Raw genomic sequence first — 20092 nt, forward strand, 5'->3', positions numbered from 1 at the left:
GGCTTGCATGGAGTGTGGATGGGCCATCAGGAAGCGCTGACCGCTATTGTTGATGGGATGAATCAGGGCCACAGAATGAAGTTGCAAAGTATCCCATAATACCCCTCACCCAATAAGGCAAAGACCACTCCGTAAAGGAAAATGAGATTTATTTATCTCACAGCAAACAAACTTTTTGCAGTTTTTTTGAAAATGAAGTTTAACACAAATGATAAAAATAACTTTTTTACATTTAAAACCGAAAACACATCGTTTGTGAAGATTTTCTTTTTTGTATTAAGCGTTATATTGGAGTGAAGTGATGTGCCGCTTCATAACCTTGTGACCCGCTATCCATACAGTGGAAGCTTCCAACTATCTGCCTCAAGCACTTCTCCAGAAAATGGAACTCGGCCTAATTAGTGGACTCTTCTTGAGGGTACCTTACTAACCCTTTTGAGACCAGGGGCCACTGAGGCCTAGCTACCCGGACCAAATCTAGCAGTGCCCCTTAACTATAACTTAGTTGGGTCAGAGAACTAGAGGTGTGCACAAGGATGCTTTTCTAGTTCTAAGCTTTCTCAAAGCAAGGGGCAATGTGTGTGTGTGTGTGGACTTCAACAAGGTATACTGGGGTCACAAAGTGGTGAAGGGGCCTAGATAGCCAAGAGAACGTTGACTGGCAATGGTTAGACAAGTCAATAGTCTTAACGTTTGTAGAGTCACTTCCAGAATTTTCTTGGCCTACCTATACAGGGAGGAAGCTGTGGGAGATTCCATGACCGATTGACAAGCTGCTGCTCAGGTTCTTCTTTCCTCTCTAGATCAAAATGTTATCTCGTCACTAGGGATGCACCATTACCGGTTTCTCAATATTGAGTACCGATATTTTTTGACATTTTTTTGGTACTCACCGATACCGGGTACCAGTGCATTGTGCCCCGAATATCAGGAAGTCGGGCGGTGGATAATGACCTGTCGCCCGGCTTCCTGATTGCCTGTGAAGCCGGTGTTCTAGCAAAAGAACACCAGTTTCAAGGCTGACTGACCAATCAGGAAGAAAGGCGGCGAGTCATGACGGGCCGCCTGGCTTCCTGATTGGCTAGGAAGCCGCCTTCACTTGTTTCCAGGCAGCGTGGCTTCCTGACCAATCGGGAAGCGGGTCATTACGTGATGCCCTGCTTCCTGATTGAAGAAGCCAGGCTGCTTAGCAACATGTGAAGCAGGCTTCATAGCCAATCAGGAAGCTGGGAGACGAGTCATAACCCACCGCAAATCTTCCTGATTGGAAAGGAAGCTGGCTTCATGCTCCCTCGGCACTGAGTACCAGAGCAATTAGGCGAGTGCGAGTACTTGCCCAAATACTCGGTATCGGCACTGATACTAGTATCGGTATATCCTTACTTTTCACCCAACAAAACTTGCCCGTTTGCAGAGTGATCCAGTCATGATAACATGTTTAACATCAGCACCCAGAAGTCAGTGTAAACTTATTATTTTACTATGTGTGCACACATTGTAATATCACAGGAACAGGAAGTGGTTACATACATAACAAGGAAACAAAACACTGCTCACAATGCAGGGGGTCACCTGCAGGAGGCACAACTGAGCTCAGCCAAAACTAGAAAAAGCAGACAAGCAGCAAAGAAAACTCCTCACGGGTCAAGCTAGCAGAGAAAAAGTGCAACAAGAAAACTGGACGGAACAACTGTGAGAAGTGTCGGGGAATAAAATCATAGTGCGCAGGGATACATGTTCACAATTTTAAAAACGTAAATAGTCTTCATCAGGATCTCCAATCATTAAAAAAGAATCGATAATGCGCAGCCATGAACGCGGAAACAAAAGCGGAGCAGTTGCCTCTTGTAATCAGAAGTCCGTTTGGGTTCTCCGGAAAAAGTAAAGAACACGAGGCTCAAATCACTAAAAGCTAGAATGTGTGTTATCGGCTTTACAGGGTATTTCCACTTTTGCAGCCAAACTGGGATAACACCCATTTTATACTGGTGACATATTTCTTGGATAACACCCATTTTATACTGGTGACATATTTCTGGGATAACACCCATTTTATACTGGTCACATGTTCCCATTCACATTGCATAACCTTAAAAAAAATTTAAATTAAAAATTGCTGCTTACATTTTACATGGTGAAAAATCCTACTTAGCTTCTCCTTCTCTGTACTCTTTATGAGGGGGATGGGGAGTTATGTCTGCCAGAAATAACCCTGTCTGTGCTGGCAGATATCACTTTCTATGATATCAATTGCTACATGAATGGGAACAGGCACACACACACACGTGTAGGTGTGTTTGGGGGGGGTTCTCAAACTTGACTGCAAAGGTGGAAATACACTTCCAGTGAATGGAGCCTGTGGTTCCTACAGAGGAGCCCTCCGCTGTTCAATCGCCTCCTGTACAGAAAAAAGATTGTCTGCTTCCACCGTGCACACAGGGCCCCCAGGCCACCACCGCACAGGCATGCGCCCGATCCATGTACCTAAGGAGCAAGCTGTGTAAAACCCGACAGACAAGGATGGCAGATGAAGAGATTTCTAGTAACAGCGTTAGACATTGGTGGAGAAAACAAAAAGTGGTGCCAAGTGCAAACCACGCAGCAAGCGCCGCCATCCTGAGCAAAATGAAATGTTATATCTTCTTGGTTGGTGCAGTGCCATTGAGGCCGAAAAATGAAGCTCACAAAACAATATACCCGACAAAGGAGCAGAAAACAGTCTGCCTGACTAAACAAGGCCACACAAAGTATCTGCATTATAAGTGACCCAAACAATCCAACAACAAAAATCCCGCAAACAGGGAAATTCTCCTCGAGGGGCATGAAGATCTCTGCGTGAGTCGTCCAGTCAGTGACTCTCTTAAAGGAGAACTATGGCATCAGTGCTTTTCCCCATAGTTCTCCTTAGGGTAACGGCAGGACACAAACTAGCGTCCTCCCGTTACCCTAAGCTCAGTATATAGCGAGCTACATCTCGCGGTATACTGAGACGCCGCAGCCGGAACAGATCCCGACAATTGTGCCGGGATCCGCCCAGCTGCGTGAGTGACAGTTGGCTCAGCCTATCTAGAGGCAGAGCCAGCTGTACCCGCCCCCTCCCCCGTCCGTCCCGCCAGTCAGCGCTGGAGGATCGGAGCGGGGAGGGCGGAATCCAGCCCCTCCCCTGTCACAGCAGAGAGCCGTGACAGGATCGAGAGGTGAGCGAACGCCGGAATGTGTTCGCTGACCTCCCGATCTACTGAGCCAACCTGTGACAGTCTCATTGTCACAGGTCGGCTAGAACTATGAGGTGAGTGAAAAGCACTCACCTCAGAGTTCTCCTTTAAACTGTATGCAGTACATCTTTTCAACGCATGCACATTTCTCTGTTCTGTCCCTTTAAAATCACTTCAACTCCAGAAAAATGGCTGCTGATCTTCCAGCAATCCAGTGAGCACCAAGCACCTGGCTTCATTATAGAGGACTCAGGTGGTGAAACTTGCCAGTGCTGTTGGTGTTGGAGAGATCTGTGGCGGTGCGCATACTGAATTATGATTTTACCCACGTTGGTTTCTGTGCAGCTGATTTCTGGAGATTAGTCTGAAAAGTAAAGCGCACACTACAGCCCGCCCCCAGCGTACGGTATGGACTGCAGCCGGAGATGGAACTGGAGCGGTCAGTCGGAGTTCTTTGTCAGTTTCAAATTAAGTTAGAGAAAATTGGGAGTTCGTTTTGTTAATGAAAGGGTACCAACAAATGTGTCCACGCCTGTAGCTGCAGAGGGGAATGAGGGTGGGATTTATGGTTTTGAAGGTGAAATGAGAGGAAAATATTCTTCACCCCAGCAGAGGGGGAACTCATGCTGCTTCAGAGTATGCAAATAATCCCACGTGCCTGGTCTAGACAGGTCCACTTTACACTGATACCAGTGAGTGGAGAGGGTAGGTGGCTGTCGTCATACAGTCCTGTAATGGATACAATGGGGCTTATACGGTAAGGCAACCAAGAAAGGACTGTTGCAGAGAGAACACCAGTATACTTATTGAACTGGGAAAACCTGCACTCACTGGCTGAATAGCTTTCCTGAATCTATAACAAAAAAAAATCTTCAGCTCAAGCAAAATAAAATCAAATCAAATCCTAGAAGGGAAGGGTTGTCCATTCTCCTGGAGGACATGAAGCAAAACTGAACAGGACTGGTGTAGAAGGTGGTCTATATAGAGGCTGGGTGGGCTTTATGCACCTAGTGTCCACACTCCCTGTAGGCAGCAGCATAACCCTAGGTTGCTTACTATGAAGCTGTGTCCCTCAATGGACGATAGAGAAAAGAAAGAATCTGTATAAAAGGGAATGATGGCTGAAAGCGAGATAAAGGCACAAAGCAAGACTGAGCACACAGGAGCCAGCACAAGACATGTCCTTCCAGCCACCCAATGCACAGATGGGGGGGAATAAAAGTCATAATAAAAAGTGGCTTTGTAACCTAGAACAGGTTTCTGCAATCACAACGCTTCATCAGTCCGTGTTTTTCCGGAGCAGTCTTGTGGTTATACAGTCCTCATTCTCCCAGACGGGGGTAAGGGCAGGGCAGGGAAGTCATCTGGAAGCAGAGCGTGCTCTCGGCAGGTTGGACACGTGCTCTGTGTGTTCAGCCACGTCTTAATACACTGCAAAGACAGACAGCACTCATCATTGTGATTGCGTTTTATTTCTTTTAAAATGATATATTCCGCTTAATCTGCACAATCTTAATGGCTGCTGAAGCAGAACTCCAGCCAAAAACAAGATAAAAAACAATCGCCGCCCCTAGGCAGTGCTTTTGTTTTTGCAACCTAGTGTCCTATTCCTGAAGGTGACGCTATAACCAAATAGTCAAGATCTAAAGATCCCCGCTGTGTCCTTCAATGAACGTAACTGAAAGATAAATCCCAAAACCAGCTTTTGCTGCAATGTTCAGTTTCCATCGGAGGGATTTCACCAGCAATACTTTTTTTTCTGCTGCTAGATGTCCTCCGTCTGATGGCCAGCACAATTCAACCCATTTACTCTGAGCCCAGGTTGTTCTCAAGGAGAAGCAGTACAGTTATGAGCTCATTTCCTTGTCACTCTGCTTCCTCCTTCTATTAGCATGCTACTTGTCAGCATATGAACTGATTCGGCTCCTTGTACTACTGCTTCTTCCCCTCACACTCCCGCTCTGCTGTACCAGGGCTACAAGGGGCTGATACAAGGTCATACTTACCTGTCCCACCGCTGATCTTCATTCTGCTGAAGACCTAACGCTGCCTGAAGAATCTTCTGCAAATGCCTCGTCCCCCTCTGCAATCTTCTATGTCACCACAGGATAGAGTAGTGACCATATGGGCCAGTGACGGAACCACAGTGTCCAGGGGACCAGGTATTTCACACACCAGGAAGTGTGCTGGATGGAGAAGATCCTTTGTCAGTTTACCATCCATATTCATTCTCTATCACTGACAGTCACTTCAGCTGCACATTACCACATTTAGGGCCCGGTCCCATTCGATCCTGCTGCTGGCGACAAATTGCCATCGACCAGAAAACTGCTTACCTGTTCAAACTGCGTCGGTCCCACACTGACCAACCCAGCGAGGAGTTACTGTGTTGCTGCTCCCAATCTGAGATTGTGCAGCTTTTCAGCCAGAGGGAGCGACACGGAAGGAGCAGATGAACGGTCTCTTAACCATCACTGAGTGACATCATTCTTGAATACTAATATAATATCACTGATTATGGGAAGAGGGAGGTGAGCTGATATGCTGATATCTAAAACACCGGACTAACCAATGACAGGTAAGGCAACCACAGCTTGCTTCAACCAAGTTATGGATTCATGATTTTGTCATTCCAAATAATGTAGCAAAATAAAATCCAGTCACATGATCTTCTCAGAATCCTAATTGGGTAAACAAAATGACACTTACATGCATGTGGAAGCAGTGGCCACAGTCCAGCCTGTGCATGGGGTATTGCTTCAGCTCATCGTGACAGATTATACAGGGGTCTTCACTGCAGGACTGTGGCAGAGGAAATACAAAACGTAAAACAGTATAAATCAACAGTATCACACATCGAATCTGCAGAATGATATCCAAGAAACAGGAACTTTAATTAAAAAAACTTCTCTGGCCAGCTGTCACATTTTTATTATTATTATTTAGGATTTATTTAGTGCCAGTTTGCGCAGCGCTTTACAATATAAGGAAGACATTACAATACAAATCAAGACAAGATGGTAAGGAGGGCCGTGCCCCTGAGGGCTTACAATCTAAGAGGGAGGGGCAAGTGATGCATGAGGAGGTAGCTGTGCGGGGATCATTGTTTGAGAAAGTGATTGTTCCGTGGTTATACATTCTCTGGCTTTAGGTTAGGCCGTCTTTTGAGATCCTGACAGACAGCCCCTCATCGTGCGACTCACTGAATCCCTTTCACAAGTGTCTGGGTAGCTTGCCAGTCGGGGGGGGAACCAGTCAAAAGTAAAATGTTTGGTCAGCCGCACCATGAAACTGTTGTAAAGGAACATGACCCTGCTTTGAAGGGCACATTAAGAGACCCTGTCACCAATCTTTAAACTATCCAATTTTTCTTTCTCTGCCTTAACTTGCAACTTTTTTATTTAATGATTAGTTCCAACATTTATGTCCTTTCCATAGACAATGTTTTTAATTAATTTGCTAGAAAATGTGACTATTGTAGAAAGTGTCAATTCCTGATCACATCCCCTCCCTCATTGCACATCGTAGCCCTCTTCTGGGAGTGTCTAATTACTAGACATGGGCATGGCAAAAAAAATGTGTTTTCTGACAAAACAAATTAAAACAAAAAACGGTTTCATTCATTTCTTCAAAGAAAACTAATTTTTCTGCTGTTTCGGAGGCAACGAGCCTCCAAATCCACACACTGAAAATCCAGACCCACTGAAAGATGGCGGCGCGCAAGTGCAGAACGTGCTGCTGGCCGATATGGCCGCCGCTCGTTCAGGGTGTGACATCACACTGGAAATGCAGAACAAGCGGCGGCCATGTCGGCCGCCGGTGCATTCTGTGCTTGCGCGCGCCATCTTTGAGTGCATCTTGGTGCATACCAAGATATACTCAAAGATGGCGGCGCGTATGCGCAGAACATGCCGGTGGCTTATATGGCCACTGCCCGTTCTGCAAACAAATCTATGTATGGCCAAATATAGTTTTTGTATTTTCGGGCATATAATAAATTCGTTATTTCGGATTCAAACGAACCGCCGAATGAACTGAACTTCGTTGATTTGCAGGTTCGTCCGAATCCACATGTCTACTAATTACGGTCTATTCTGAGCCATCTCCTCCACCTCTTACCTCCCTTCATAACCTTCTATGTAGCGGTTGTGGGAAGGAGCAAAGAGAAATTCTATAGAGTGTCACTTGTGTGACAGCTCAGAGTCTGCCGAGGCCGTTGACATCACATCCAGCAGCATTCTCCGGGCTTTTCAATGTCTACACAAGGTAGGCTACATTAAATTCACAAATAAACTTATGGAAAAATGAATGTTCCAATGAATGGTCTGGCGACACGGTCTCCGATAATACAGTAAAATAATTTTAAAGTCTCACGGAACCCCTGCTACAGCAAATTTATTGGGAGTCAGTAGGAAGAATGCCCCTCACATTGGTGGTCAGAGGGAAGAATGCCCCTCACATTGGTGGTCAGAGGGAAGAATGTCCCTCACATTGGTGGTCAGAGGGAAGAATGCCCCTCACATTGGTGGTCAGTGGGAAGAATGTCCTTACATTGGTGGTCAGTAGGAAGAATCTCCCTCACATTGGTGGTCAGAGGGAAGAATGCCCCTCACATCGGTGGTCAGTGGGAAGAATGCCCCTCACATTGGTGGTCAGTGGGAAGAATGCCCATCACATTGGTGGTCAGAGGGAAGAATGCTCCTCACATCGGTGGTCAGTGGGAAGAATGCCCCTCGCATTGGTGGTCAGTGGGAAGAATGCTCCTCACATCGGTGGTCAGTGGGAAGAATGCCCCTCGCATTGGTGGTCAGTGGGAAGAATGCCCCTCACATTGGTGGTCAGTGGGAAGAATGTCCTCCTTACAGAGAGCAAAAGAAGATCTTTGGTGTTATGCTGCTGGCTCTGCCAAGGGGCAATGGACCTGAAACTATATAGGAGCCATCAGATGGGAGGTCAATCAGCAGCAGCCCATAGCAACTACTGGGGGAACCCTGGTTATGAATGGCTGGGCTAATTTAAAAGTAGTGGTTTTACAGAGGAGTACTTTTGTCCTAAACTACTCCTGAAAAATAGCAGTGCACTTTGTGGCATGTGAGTGTGCCTAGGCACTCCTATACCTCCAGCCTCATAGCTGTATATCTGCAGTGTCAGATCTAAGGCCCTGCTGACTGCTAACCCTATGAGATTTGGGGTGATATTTGAGCAGCACAGTGGTGTAAGACCCACTGTTCTCTTTGCGGAGGGCTGTGACATGAGGAAACAAAAGATGTCCCTACCAAGATGGCCACCTTCACACAGTGCAGAAAAAGGCATGGTAAATCAGTAATGGGGGAATGATGAGCTGTAGGGAGGCCACCAGCAAACTTGGTGACTAGTCTTTTGCCCTCCACTTGTCTTTTTTGGGGGCACAGCTTCCCGAGTCAAGTTCCTCTTTAAGCTATTTTCTTGTATTCTTTACACAAATGCAAGTCTATACCTCCAAATCATTTGGCTTCTGCCACTTGTTCTTGGCTCCCGAGTTGACCACTTTCCATGGCTGCTTTGGCTGGGGTGAGAATGGCTGAGGCATGGCCGGTCCTGCTTTAAATACGGCCGCAGTCTATATAAAAGAAGACAACTAAATAAGCAGATGACACCAGCAAATACAAGAGAATGAGAATGCCAGTGACGGCCAAGATTACGCAGTAGAAGAAAGTTAAATACCAGAAATTGGACTACTCACTGCTGTGTTCTTGGCTTGGAAGTCCAATATATATTCCGTGACCCGGCTAATGATATCTTCATGTGTGAGCCCAGAAAGAGTCCCATTATTTCGAACTCGAAAGTCCTTAATGAAGGCGGTGAGTTCGGCACTGCATGGAGAAAAACAAAATCAGCAAGGGGGGGGTCTCATTATTTTTACTCTGACATATTTATTGTATGTGAGTGGCCTGCAACTAGTGGCTTGGGAGTCATATGCAGATCTCAGATCCCCCGTCTGTCTGACTTACCAGCAGCCTCTCAGACATGTGCTCATTATGTCTAACTGCCTGAACAATGTCCAATGTCTTCAATTCCTTATTTTCTGAAGTAGTAAGCTGCCAAACAAGGGGGGGAATTTATCAAAACTGGAGCAGTCAGAATCTGGAGCAGTTGCCTATAGCAACCAATCAGCACCTCTCTTCAGTTTGCTCAGGTAAGATTTGAAAATGAGACAGAGAAGCTGATTGGGTGCAGTGCAAATCTGCTCCAGATTTTGTCTGCTCCAGTTTTGATCAATTCCCCTCCATAGGTTTCATGTTCCTGTCACGGGCAAAAAAATTACAAGTTGCAACCAAGGTGCCAGAATCATTTTGAAATTCAGCATGCGTGGCACTCAAACATAATTCCTACCAATGCATCCCTTCTGTTTCATCTGAGTCCAGCATGTCTGCTCTATCCAAAATGTGAACAGTTTTGGTTGGAGGACCAAAAGAATATCTAGAGTGATTGTTTGGGATGGAGTAGGGAATGGTAACAAACCAACAGTTTTTTGTGTGTCCTGTTTGGGGAGATTTCTTTGCCTTTCCCAGACTGAATAGGAAGGAGAAATCTCTCCAACGTCAGACAGCTGTCATCAGAACAGGCGTCCTCATTGAGAAATTCACCCTTTGTTAGGGTGACCACTGTAAAAAGTTGGATTTCCCATCACGTTCTGGCTTAGAAATAGAGGACGAATCTCTCCAGTGGTGACACATACAGCAATTGGCTACAGTCCATGTACCCATTGCACTCCTGACCGCTCATCCATTGAAGATAAGTTGGGTGCATCGGCAGTCGACGGATGGCCACCGTCCAGTAATATAGAAAAATATTGACACCAGCACTCCAAAGATAGAATACGTCTATTTAATGACGTGCATGCAAAACATACTTATTGCAACGTTTCGGGATCACGTAGGATCCCCTTTATCAGGCAGAACAAGTCATACAGCAATTGAACACCGACAGACCCTTCCACACTCTATCCAAAACTCAAATAAGCTTTGATATAATTTCTCATTTAGTTATCCTGCCCCCTAGTGGACAATGTGGGTACTTAATGTCCAAAAAGATACCATTTGTGCGCCCTTCCCCTGCACTTACTTCTTATAATGAGGGAAGATATCATGAAGCTCGTGGATGATCTTATCAAACAATGTGGGCTTGGCAGGAGACTGCAGTGTCGGTTCCGGCTTCCAGGGTGATCCTTTGTCTTGGCCGGCTGCCCACTGATTAATTGAAGGTACAGGGGGCGGGTTCTTAGATTTAGTACTCAATTCAGGATGCGCGGCAGCCTTCTTCGCTTCTTTAGCTTGGACCTTTTTACTAGCGGCAGCCTCCTTCTTCTGAGATTTGGTAGGGGTGGGATTAGCAGGTTTACCAGGCACAAGGCTTGGAGAGGGACTACTCGGGGTTTGAGATAGGTTTGGTGATGGCTGAATCTGTAGCTCCTGAAAAATAGAAACCTCACTTTAAAAAAGAACTCCAATCTAATTAAACAAAAATATATCAAGCTGCACAAGTAGATTTCTGAAGGCTTAGGTATGAAGGCTTAGGTAAAAGCTACATTTTGCAACCAACCTTAAGTGGCAGGAAGATCAGATCACATAGACAGCACAATTATTCAAAGAGAGACACGTCCCCTCCATCTCAAAACTGACTCGCAATACTACACAAATGATGTTATATAATATTGTTCAAATAAGAAAAAAAATTATATAAAAAACTTTCCGTAAAGTGACATTAAAGGCTAAAGTGCCCTCCCCCCACACTGCTAATGTAAGGACTTACCTTAAATGATGTCTCTTCATCTGATTTTCTTTCCTGTAGTTTTCAGCTGTCCCTCCATTGCTGCTGCGGGTCTCCAATCCAGCGCTGACTCCTCCGTCCTCCTCTTGGCTCATGTCCCACGGTGTCTGTGCGGGTGCACGCTGCTCCATATACTTACCTTGTGTCTCTCCTCGTCTCCCGGCCAAACATCTGAACTGCACATGAGCCCTCCCCAAGAAAACTTTGCGGCCGCCTGAGAAATTTGCAGATGTTCAGACGGGAGCGCGCGGCGGAGACACAGACACAAGTTTTTTTGTTTTTTTTAATCGTTTTTGCATATTTCTACTGCTCGCTAGCCATAGATATATGCAAAAAAAAAAAGGAGGGTTTAATAACCCATTAACTTAAAAAAAAGATCAAAATCCAATGAATAGAGAGGCTTCCACAATATTCTACAAATGCAGATGATGATGTACTCACGAAGGCGCTCGGTGGGCTTTGGACACTGACCACAGGAGTCTCGGAGATATTATTTAGCTTCAAACCACTTTTCACAGAGTTGATTCTCTCATCAAACTGAGCCTAGAAACACAAAATCACATTATTATATATCTCTCTGTTGTAACCTTAAGTAGAATTACGCTCACTGAAAAACTCAACTTGGAAATGTTCCATATTGTATTAATTCCTTAAACACACCGACATTCTCTTCTGCAGTGTTATTGACATTCTGCTTGCCAGTGCATGCGCACTGTATGCTCCATTCAATGCATGACCCTTGAGAGAACCATCACAACGAGCAGTCAGCTCTCAATCTATCTGGAAACGAAAATCACCAGCAAGAGCCTCTGGCCCTTGTGACGTCTCTGTCCAATAAATGGACATGTGGAATTATTTTGCTGAGTGCTGGTGATTTTCGTTTCCACATTGTATCTGCACGGTCCCATCCGTGACCATCACTGCGAGCACCATCTTCTGTATAGGCCCGGACTGCTGCAATGTGTGCGGAGAACTCCCCTACCTATCCAGCTCTCAATCTATGACTAGTGTCAAAGCCGATCATGTGCGCAGCATCATGGCAACTGCATATCTTTAAAGAGGCCAAAATGGTACCATCCTTGGCTGCGGAAGGATAAGAGGGTTCAGTTCTGCTTTAAGCCATACCACATTTCTGTCCACGCACAACCGTGTATGGAAAAATTCTTATAAATGTGAACCTGTTCATGATGGAACTCTTCAGTACAATGTGTAAAGTGAAGAGTTTTTTTTAAGATATGAACTAAGCCTCACCCATTCTTTTACTGCAAGGAAAGGAAGGAAATTCTAGTCTGAAAACAACATGTACAGCAAGCATTTATAAAGCTTTGAGGAGCTCTCATGAAGCCTTAAGCTGGCCATACACCTATAGATTATCTGCAGACTTTCTATGGTCAGATGGAAAAAGTGCAACAGATTCCTCCATCTACGTTACACTGTGTGGATGGAGGAATCTCCCGCTGGGCCAAGCTTCAGTACCTTGCTAGTTGGCCACGCTAGCTCTAAAAACACCTGAACAATGCCGGCATCCAATAAGAGTGTTCAGGTATTTTGACAGCCAGCGGGGCCGACTAGCAAGATGCTGAAGCTTGGCCCAGTGGGAGATTCCTCCATCCACACAGTTTAGCGTAGAAGGAGGAATCTGTTGCACTTTTTCCATCTGACCATAGAAAATCTGCAGATAATCTATAGGTGTATGGCCAGCTTTAGACACACTTCAGCTCCAGTCTGGGAAAGCTGAGAAGAGACCTGAAAGTGAACCTGTGCTCAGGTTAAAACAGCTAAAATGCACTGTAGGAGGAAGCATGTGGTCTGCTCTATTGGCAGAATTGACTTTCAGCTCCACAAGTCATTCAATAGGAGAAATGGTTTCCTGAACAATTAAGGAGCATTCTGACTCCTGAACAGCCATTGCCATCCCTCATTGCTGCAGTTCTCTTGCTGAACGTAAACATAAATCTCCAGATTTGGCCAGAAAAGGGGGAACAATAGTGACATTTTTTTCACAATTTGTAGATGTTGAGGCTTCCAGCGGCCCCCTCTAACGCTGTTGTTTGTCTTCAGATATACTTTACAGGGAGAGGACTGATTACTCCTGTACAGAAGGGCTTCAAAACCTTTATACTGCCATAGAGTTACAGGTACTCTTTTTGGCAAACAGGACAGGCTCACCATCAAGGCTGCAATGTCTCCTGCACAGCGCCAACACACTACAAGTGTAAACATACCCATCTTACCTGTAACGTTTCCATTTCCTTCTTTAGTTTTATCTGAAGAGACTCCATTTCCCGCAACTGCTGCACAATGTGAGGTGCTGGTTTACTGTGAATCAGAAAAAATATCAATGAGATCCACTGATGAGGAACAGGACAGAGATTGGTAGAGCAGAGGGGTGTAATGGAGGAACAGGACAGAGATTGGTAGAGCAGAGGGGTGTAATGGAGGAACAGGACAGAGATTGGATGAGCAGAGGGGTGTAATGGAGGAACAGGACAGAGATTGGTAGAGCAGAGGGGTGCAATGGAGGAACAGGACAGAGATTGGTAGAGCAGAGGGGTGTAATGGAAGAGAGATTCACAGGCAGTGGGAGAGGAGAGCATTTATTCTCTGCTTTGTGGACAATTTTATGTATCTTGCAGAATTGCTTTAAAGGAGAACTATGAGGTGAGTGATTTTTCACTCAGCCTCATAATCTGAGCCAACCCGTGACAATGGAACTGTCACAGGTCGGCTTAGCAGATCGTGAAGTGAGCGAACACATACCGTCGCTCGCTCAATTCTCGATCAATGCAGAGAGCCGTGACTGTCCCTCACGGCTCCCTGCAGGGATTCCCCTCTACGATCTGCCAGCGCTGACTGGCGGAACGGACGGGGAGGGGGCGGGCACAACTGGCTCTGCCTCTAGATAGGCAGAGCCAGCTGTCAATCCCGCAGCTGGGTGGATCCAGACAGCAATGTCGGGATCCGTTCCGGCTGTGGCGTCTCAGTATACCGCGAGCTACTGAGCTCTGGGTCACGGGAGGACGCTAGTTTGTGTTCTCCCATGACCCCTAGGAGAACTATGGGGAAAAGCCTTCCACCATAGTTCTCCTTTAGGTTTATAAATCCTGCAAGCTTTTACTGGCTCACTAGAAGACATTGCCTGGGGTTACCATCTTGTGTAACTCCCTGATATATTGGCCCCGTCAGCTTTGAAGTGTGAGCAATGTCCAGATGCCCAATGAAGTGCACCTAAACCCAAAACATTTAATCTATTGCAGCTTACCAGTCCTTAAACATGGTGGCAGCATAAGGCTCCATTCACACAAGTGCTAAGCAACAAAAAAAAGAATGCATTCCAATGTGCATTGTTTGGACTATTGAGGCATCTGTGTGGTACAAAACCGTGCGTCCCTCAAAATAGTCTGAACGTGTTTTTAAGGGCGGGTTACGCATGTTTGCGGCTATATTAATAGCCGCAAATGGACGCAAGCAAAAATTGCGCATTTTAGTGGCGCACGGTAAGCGCAAACGCCATAAGTGAATGGAGCCTTAGTTTCCTTTTTTCAGGTTCCTCCTCCTTTATTTTCACCTGAAGATCCTCTTAAGACGACACTTCTTGTCCCAGGATGACAATGCTCACTCTATGGAGGAGCAGTGTTGTCACCTTAAGCTGCTCTATTGATTTGGACTATAAGCAACTCCGCCCCTCCATTGCATTGTATTCTGTAGTTCACAGAAGATAGCTGTGAGAGCCAATAACAGTTTGAGATATCAGCTCAGTGCACGGGAAGTTGCAAAGATGCTGAAATTCTGGCAACACTTATTTTTCTGTACTTGGAAAACATTTTTTTTTAAAGGTTGTAGTAATCACATGGAAATACTGTTAAGCTGCAATATGGGACATTCTGCTCTTGGGTTTCGATATCCTTCAATCACATAACGGTTAGTGTTATAAACACATCAGTCCACAGCTTTGTGCTCTCACAAAAAAATCCCCAAATAAGGCAGAGACCTCATGAATACAGGATTAAACATTTTGATGTTCCGATCCACTGTGGCAGCTCTGATCCGCAGCTTCAATAGTTCACATTGCTTCCTGTTCTCCAGCACAATCACCTACAGAGCAGACACACAAACACACAATGAATGATCAGCAATGCCCGGAAGCGGGTAAAGGAGAATTTTGTTCACAGCAATCAGATTTGTCTTATTCACGCGGGACGTGTTGCACCGTACATCGTGCAGGGCCAGTGGTTGACTGAGCTGCGGGAAGCAACACGTGGGCAGCTCATGCAACTCCACAAAGAAGGAGGTGTGCGCCCTCACACGCTACGTCCCGCAGCTTCTGGCACATAGAAAACACTTACAGGGTTATTAAACCCTCAGCGGTTTTTGCATATATCTAGTGCTAGCAAGTAGTAGATATATGCAAAACGATAACAAGAAATATATATATATTTTACAAAGGGTTAATACTTACCTGCGTCTTCGCCCAGCGCTCCCGTCCAAACATCTGAAAATGTATCTGGCGGCCCCAAAGAATCTTGGGGCGGGCGCATGTGCAGTTCAGATGTTCAGGCGGGAGACGAGGAGAGACACAAGGTAAAGTCTATGAGAGAAGAGGAGGACGGAGGAGTCAGCGCTGGATCGGAGACCCGCACCAGCGCTGGAGGGACAGCTGAAAAGGACAGTAAGGGCTAGTTCACACAAAGAGTGGAGCAGGTGCAGAGCAGAGCTGGTGCAGACCGGATCAAAACTGCATCCAAAGTATTCCTATGGTATTTTTAGCTCCAGTTCACATTGCAGCGTGCAGTTCCAGAGCAGGTAAAAAAAACTACAGCTGGCCCTATTTTACCTGCTCTGGATCTGCAAACGCATCAAAAACGCATGCAAATGCCTGGAACGCACTGAAAGCCCATGTTAAACTATAAAAATAAATAAATATTTTTTTTAGCCAAAAACGCGTCAATTAAATGAACGGCATGAATCAGCGATCAGCTAGTTCTCACCTCGGCAGTGATAGCCCTCTGCTTGGTCTCGTCCCATTCCTCTTCACACTTCTTTATATGTTTCTCCAGCGTAGCTTTTTCTTTATCAAATTTGCTGTAACTAAAACCGCAGACATAAATTCGGTGATGGATGAAAGTTGGGGGCTACTGCACGCAGCTTAACAATACTAAAATTGATAATACAAATACACACGAGGATTATATAACCAAGCAGCAACTGTTGGTGAATTCGATCAGAGTTTACATTTCAGATGGGAGAACAGGTTGTAAAAGTGAACCTGTCATACACATTTGGGCAATTTAAACTGAGAATGCAAAAGGTAAAAACTACATTCATCTAAAAACCCCTTATATCTTCTTTTGTAGCCATTTTTTTGTTTCAATGCAAGTACAAGCCCCCTGGTGCTATAGAAGTAGGGATGCCCAGATACCAGTGCCGATACTTGGCATTTTCATGAGAACTACCAGGGTTGCAGAGGTTGCAGCTGGCACCTGGCTCTGGCGCTCCACCACTGTCCTGAAATCATTAGTCTGTATTGTTTTAGAAAAACTGCCACATGACAATAAACAAAAATGTATCAGTACTTGTATCTGTGAGGACTTGGGCAAGTATCAGTACTTGTGTCTGTGAGGACTTGGAGAAGTATCAGTACTTGTACTTGCAAGAATGGCATTGGTGCGTCCCTAATATATGTTTATAAAAACAAAATCGTACATTATAACCGAGATTTACAAATCCCAGGAGCTCCGTGTGCTCCTTACAAATGACAGCTGCCTCCTAATTTTTGAGTTTTCTCTAGTCTAGTCCTGGAGCTGGAAAAGTATCTGTACTTGTACCGAGTACGGGACTTGGTATCGGTGTATACCTACATAAAAGTATTCACTGTTTACTGATAGTGCAACCAAGGTATAATCACCCATACACAGTCCTTTGCCTCAACCTGGTCCTTTTTTCTAACAAGCAGGGCTTGTTGGAGATGGAAAAGCGCATGGCCTCCCCTTAGCTGCCAATCGGGGTCACATGGGAAGGGGAAAACGAGTGCACCTGGGTAAGCTCCAATATCATATGCAAGGTGGACGATAGTTTGACAGCAATAAACAATATATAGGTATACAAGTAACAAGCAATGTAACTGCTTTAGGCAAACACATAATGGATATCTACAGTAGATTAACATTAAGAAGGATATAGTAGCATTATTTAGTTGAAATACAAAACATAGCGAGCGCCTCCATCGTGTAAAAACTTAATAAAACAGGATAAAAACAGCTGAAATGTTACTCACAAAAGTAGAGTTTTAGCAGACATACAAAATCATATGTGAAAGGCTTAGCCAGCCGGCTATTCGTTCTTCCTGGTTGACGCGTTTGAGGTCACGCCTCCATCAGAACCACCATGTTGACGCGTTTGAGGTCACGCCTCCATCAGAACCACCTTGGTTCTGATGGAGGCGTGACCTCAGAAACGCGTCAACCAGGAAGAACTGATAGCCGGCTGGCTAAGCCTTTCACATATGATTTTGTATGTCTGCTAAAACTCTACTTTTGTGAGTAACATTTCAGCTGTTTTTATCCTGTTTTATTAAAAAGTTTTTACACGATGGAGGCGCTCGCTGTGTTTTGTATTTCAGCTTTGAGGTTTCCCTAAACCAGCGAGAGCAGCCACGAAAGTGTATTACATTGACCATTGAAGATTATCTCCTTTGCTTTCATCCCCGATACATGCTGCTGGCGCTTGTGTTATATTTTGTTAGTATTATCTAGTGTTCAAAGTAAGTGTAGAACCACACGGGAAGTCCTAAACGTTCCCTCTGCCATACATGACCTTCTCATCAGGGACAATCTGGTTTATCAGCGATTTGCACTGGAATGTGCAAGGGCAGGAGAGGAGTTATTCCATCTAAGAGCTATGGCTTTACAGGTCATGAATAATATTTCCTGCGGGAATAGTCTTGTTGACCAAACAAGCAAATTGATAGTGGGCATGAAATGGGGAAATGTGGAAGGGAAGGAGGATGGTCCTCCTTCACTTGCTTCCAAAAATCAACTATGATTTGGCAGCTCCAGATGAGGTGCATAAAAATCAAAACATTCAACACAATGGGCTGAGGAGCGCAACTACCCTCCGGGAGTGTCGACAGCGTGAAACCGAACAAGTAGTGAGTGACTTACGGTTCGGATGTGAGCAGACGTGCCTGAGAATCTCCCGTGAGGTGGCGTCCGGGGTCTTTGTAGTCGGGTCCTTTGGGCCAATGGTGGAAGATGGATGGCTGCCGGACCGGAGTGTAAGCCATCCATCTTCACTACTTGTTCGGTTTCTTGCTGCTAGCTACATTCGGGCTGTCGGCACTCCCGGAGGGTAGTTGTGCTCCTCAGCCCATTGTGTTGATTTTTGTTATTTACAGGGTTCCTCTCCCTGTGTTGTGGAGCTTTGCACACCGACGTTCAGTGTTCACATTTCATCAGCGTGACCCCTAAACAGTAGTGCGCTTCTGTATTTGTTGTTTTTTATCCAGTGCATAAAATCACGTTGAGCTTGGGTACAATGTATACAGTTATGTGTGGTCATACGTTCCATTCTGTGTTAACATACTGGAGAGGAGTTGCATGGTGAACTTTCGCACCAGGGAGGTGGCAAGGGAGGTTGGATTGTTGAGAATACCTTACACGAATGAAAGGTCCATCAGGAGGCACTGCAGCCCAGCACAGGCAAAGTGATGCCATCTCTGGGTATTTCTGTTACAGGAAGTAACAATCCTTACTGTAAAGTTTGCATTAAAAACAAAAAACCCAAACAAACAATTCTGATGGTCGAGGTGAAGAGATCAATCAGCTACTATGTATGACTTGGCCACCTTTGCAATTACCATAGATAGATGAACTGATAGTAAAACGTTTTCCCACCATCGTAGAGGCCGTCTTAAACACACCCATAGATCTCCAGATCAGACAGCCTGCTTGCCACGCTCAGAAATCATTTGTCAAGAGTTTAGTGGGAGGTAAAAACATGGATACAGTCCATGAACCCATCGCACTCAAAACCGCTGTTCCATATAAACCATGGGTGCTGCAGCAGTCGACAGATGGCAACCTTCTATAATCACAGAACAACACAGACCCCAGCACGCCAAATAATGAATCAATGGCGTCTGTTTATTGACGCGCGAGACATAGCACGATGCATCAAGCGTTTCGGGGTCTCGCAAGATCCCCTTCATTGGGCAACCCTGAACATTGCCTTTTGATGCATTGTGCTATGTCTCATGCGTCAATAAACAGACGCCATTGATTGGAGTGCCGGTGTCTATGTTATTCTTAGGTAAAAACATGGAACACATGACACAAATACACTTACTGTATCTTAGCAAAATCCTTTATATATGCCTCATACTGCTTTTTCTTCTCTTCGATGCTTCTAGAACACCTGCAAGAGAGAAACAAAGATAATCATATTGAGTATAAAACTTCAGGCACACATGAAGAAAGAACCCAAAACAAAAACTGATGTGTGAAAATGGCAAACCGCAGAGAGAGAAACAAAAGATTAGAAAAAAAATTGCCATTCGGCTGGAGCGAGGTTGCAGAGGTCAGCGTCCATACAATGAGAAATGATAGTGCACTTGTAGTGTTATCACTGGAACATGTGGTAGTCTGACACCAAATCTTTCTAACATTGGCTCTACAATGAATTTTCTTCACTGTTTCTGTACCCCCGGACACGTTTCAAAACCAGACCTATACTGAAGAAATCTGAATATTTTTAGCAGCTCTAGAATATCACGGACGGATGTGGTTTGCCATGGAAAAGGGATTTTAGGGCAACACCGTTTCAAAACAAGGTTAATGTAGCAGCTTTATCACGTTTGGGTATTTTGTTCATTACATCTATATTTTCAGTAAAATTATATGCAGTTTTTTTGTTGTAAAAGACACAAAATAGTCTCCATTTCCATGAAATACATAAAATCAATTAGGGAAATAAAAAAATTACCAAATATATCCAACCCCAAAAAAACTACAATACCTAAAATGTAAGTAGTCCACAAACCCCCCCCCCACCCACACAACACAATGTCCCAC

At 45.1% G+C, this 20092-nt stretch overlaps 1 protein-coding gene across 1 annotated transcript in view; it reads right to left on the bottom strand.

Annotated features, from left to right (window-relative positions):
- Positions 1-4526: 4526 nt before the first annotated feature.
- TTC3 (tetratricopeptide repeat domain 3) overlaps positions 4527-20092 on the bottom strand; it is an 85113-nt gene continuing 69547 nt past the window's right edge. The window contains 10 exon segments of the mRNA XM_018555138.1: positions 4527-4646; positions 5925-6017; positions 8692-8832; positions 8938-9067; positions 10320-10666; positions 11466-11567; positions 13259-13343; positions 15016-15119; positions 16013-16112; positions 19368-19436. Of these exon segments, the coding sequence (XP_018410640.1) occupies positions 4527-4646; positions 5925-6017; positions 8692-8832; positions 8938-9067; positions 10320-10666; positions 11466-11567; positions 13259-13343; positions 15016-15119; positions 16013-16112; positions 19368-19436 (1291 nt within the window).

The sequence above is a fragment of the Nanorana parkeri genome, unplaced genomic scaffold (genome assembly GCF_000935625.1).
Source record: "Nanorana parkeri isolate BGI_ZX_2015 unplaced genomic scaffold, ASM93562v1 scaffold186, whole genome shotgun sequence".
NCBI lineage: Eukaryota > Metazoa > Chordata > Amphibia > Anura > Dicroglossidae > Nanorana > Nanorana parkeri.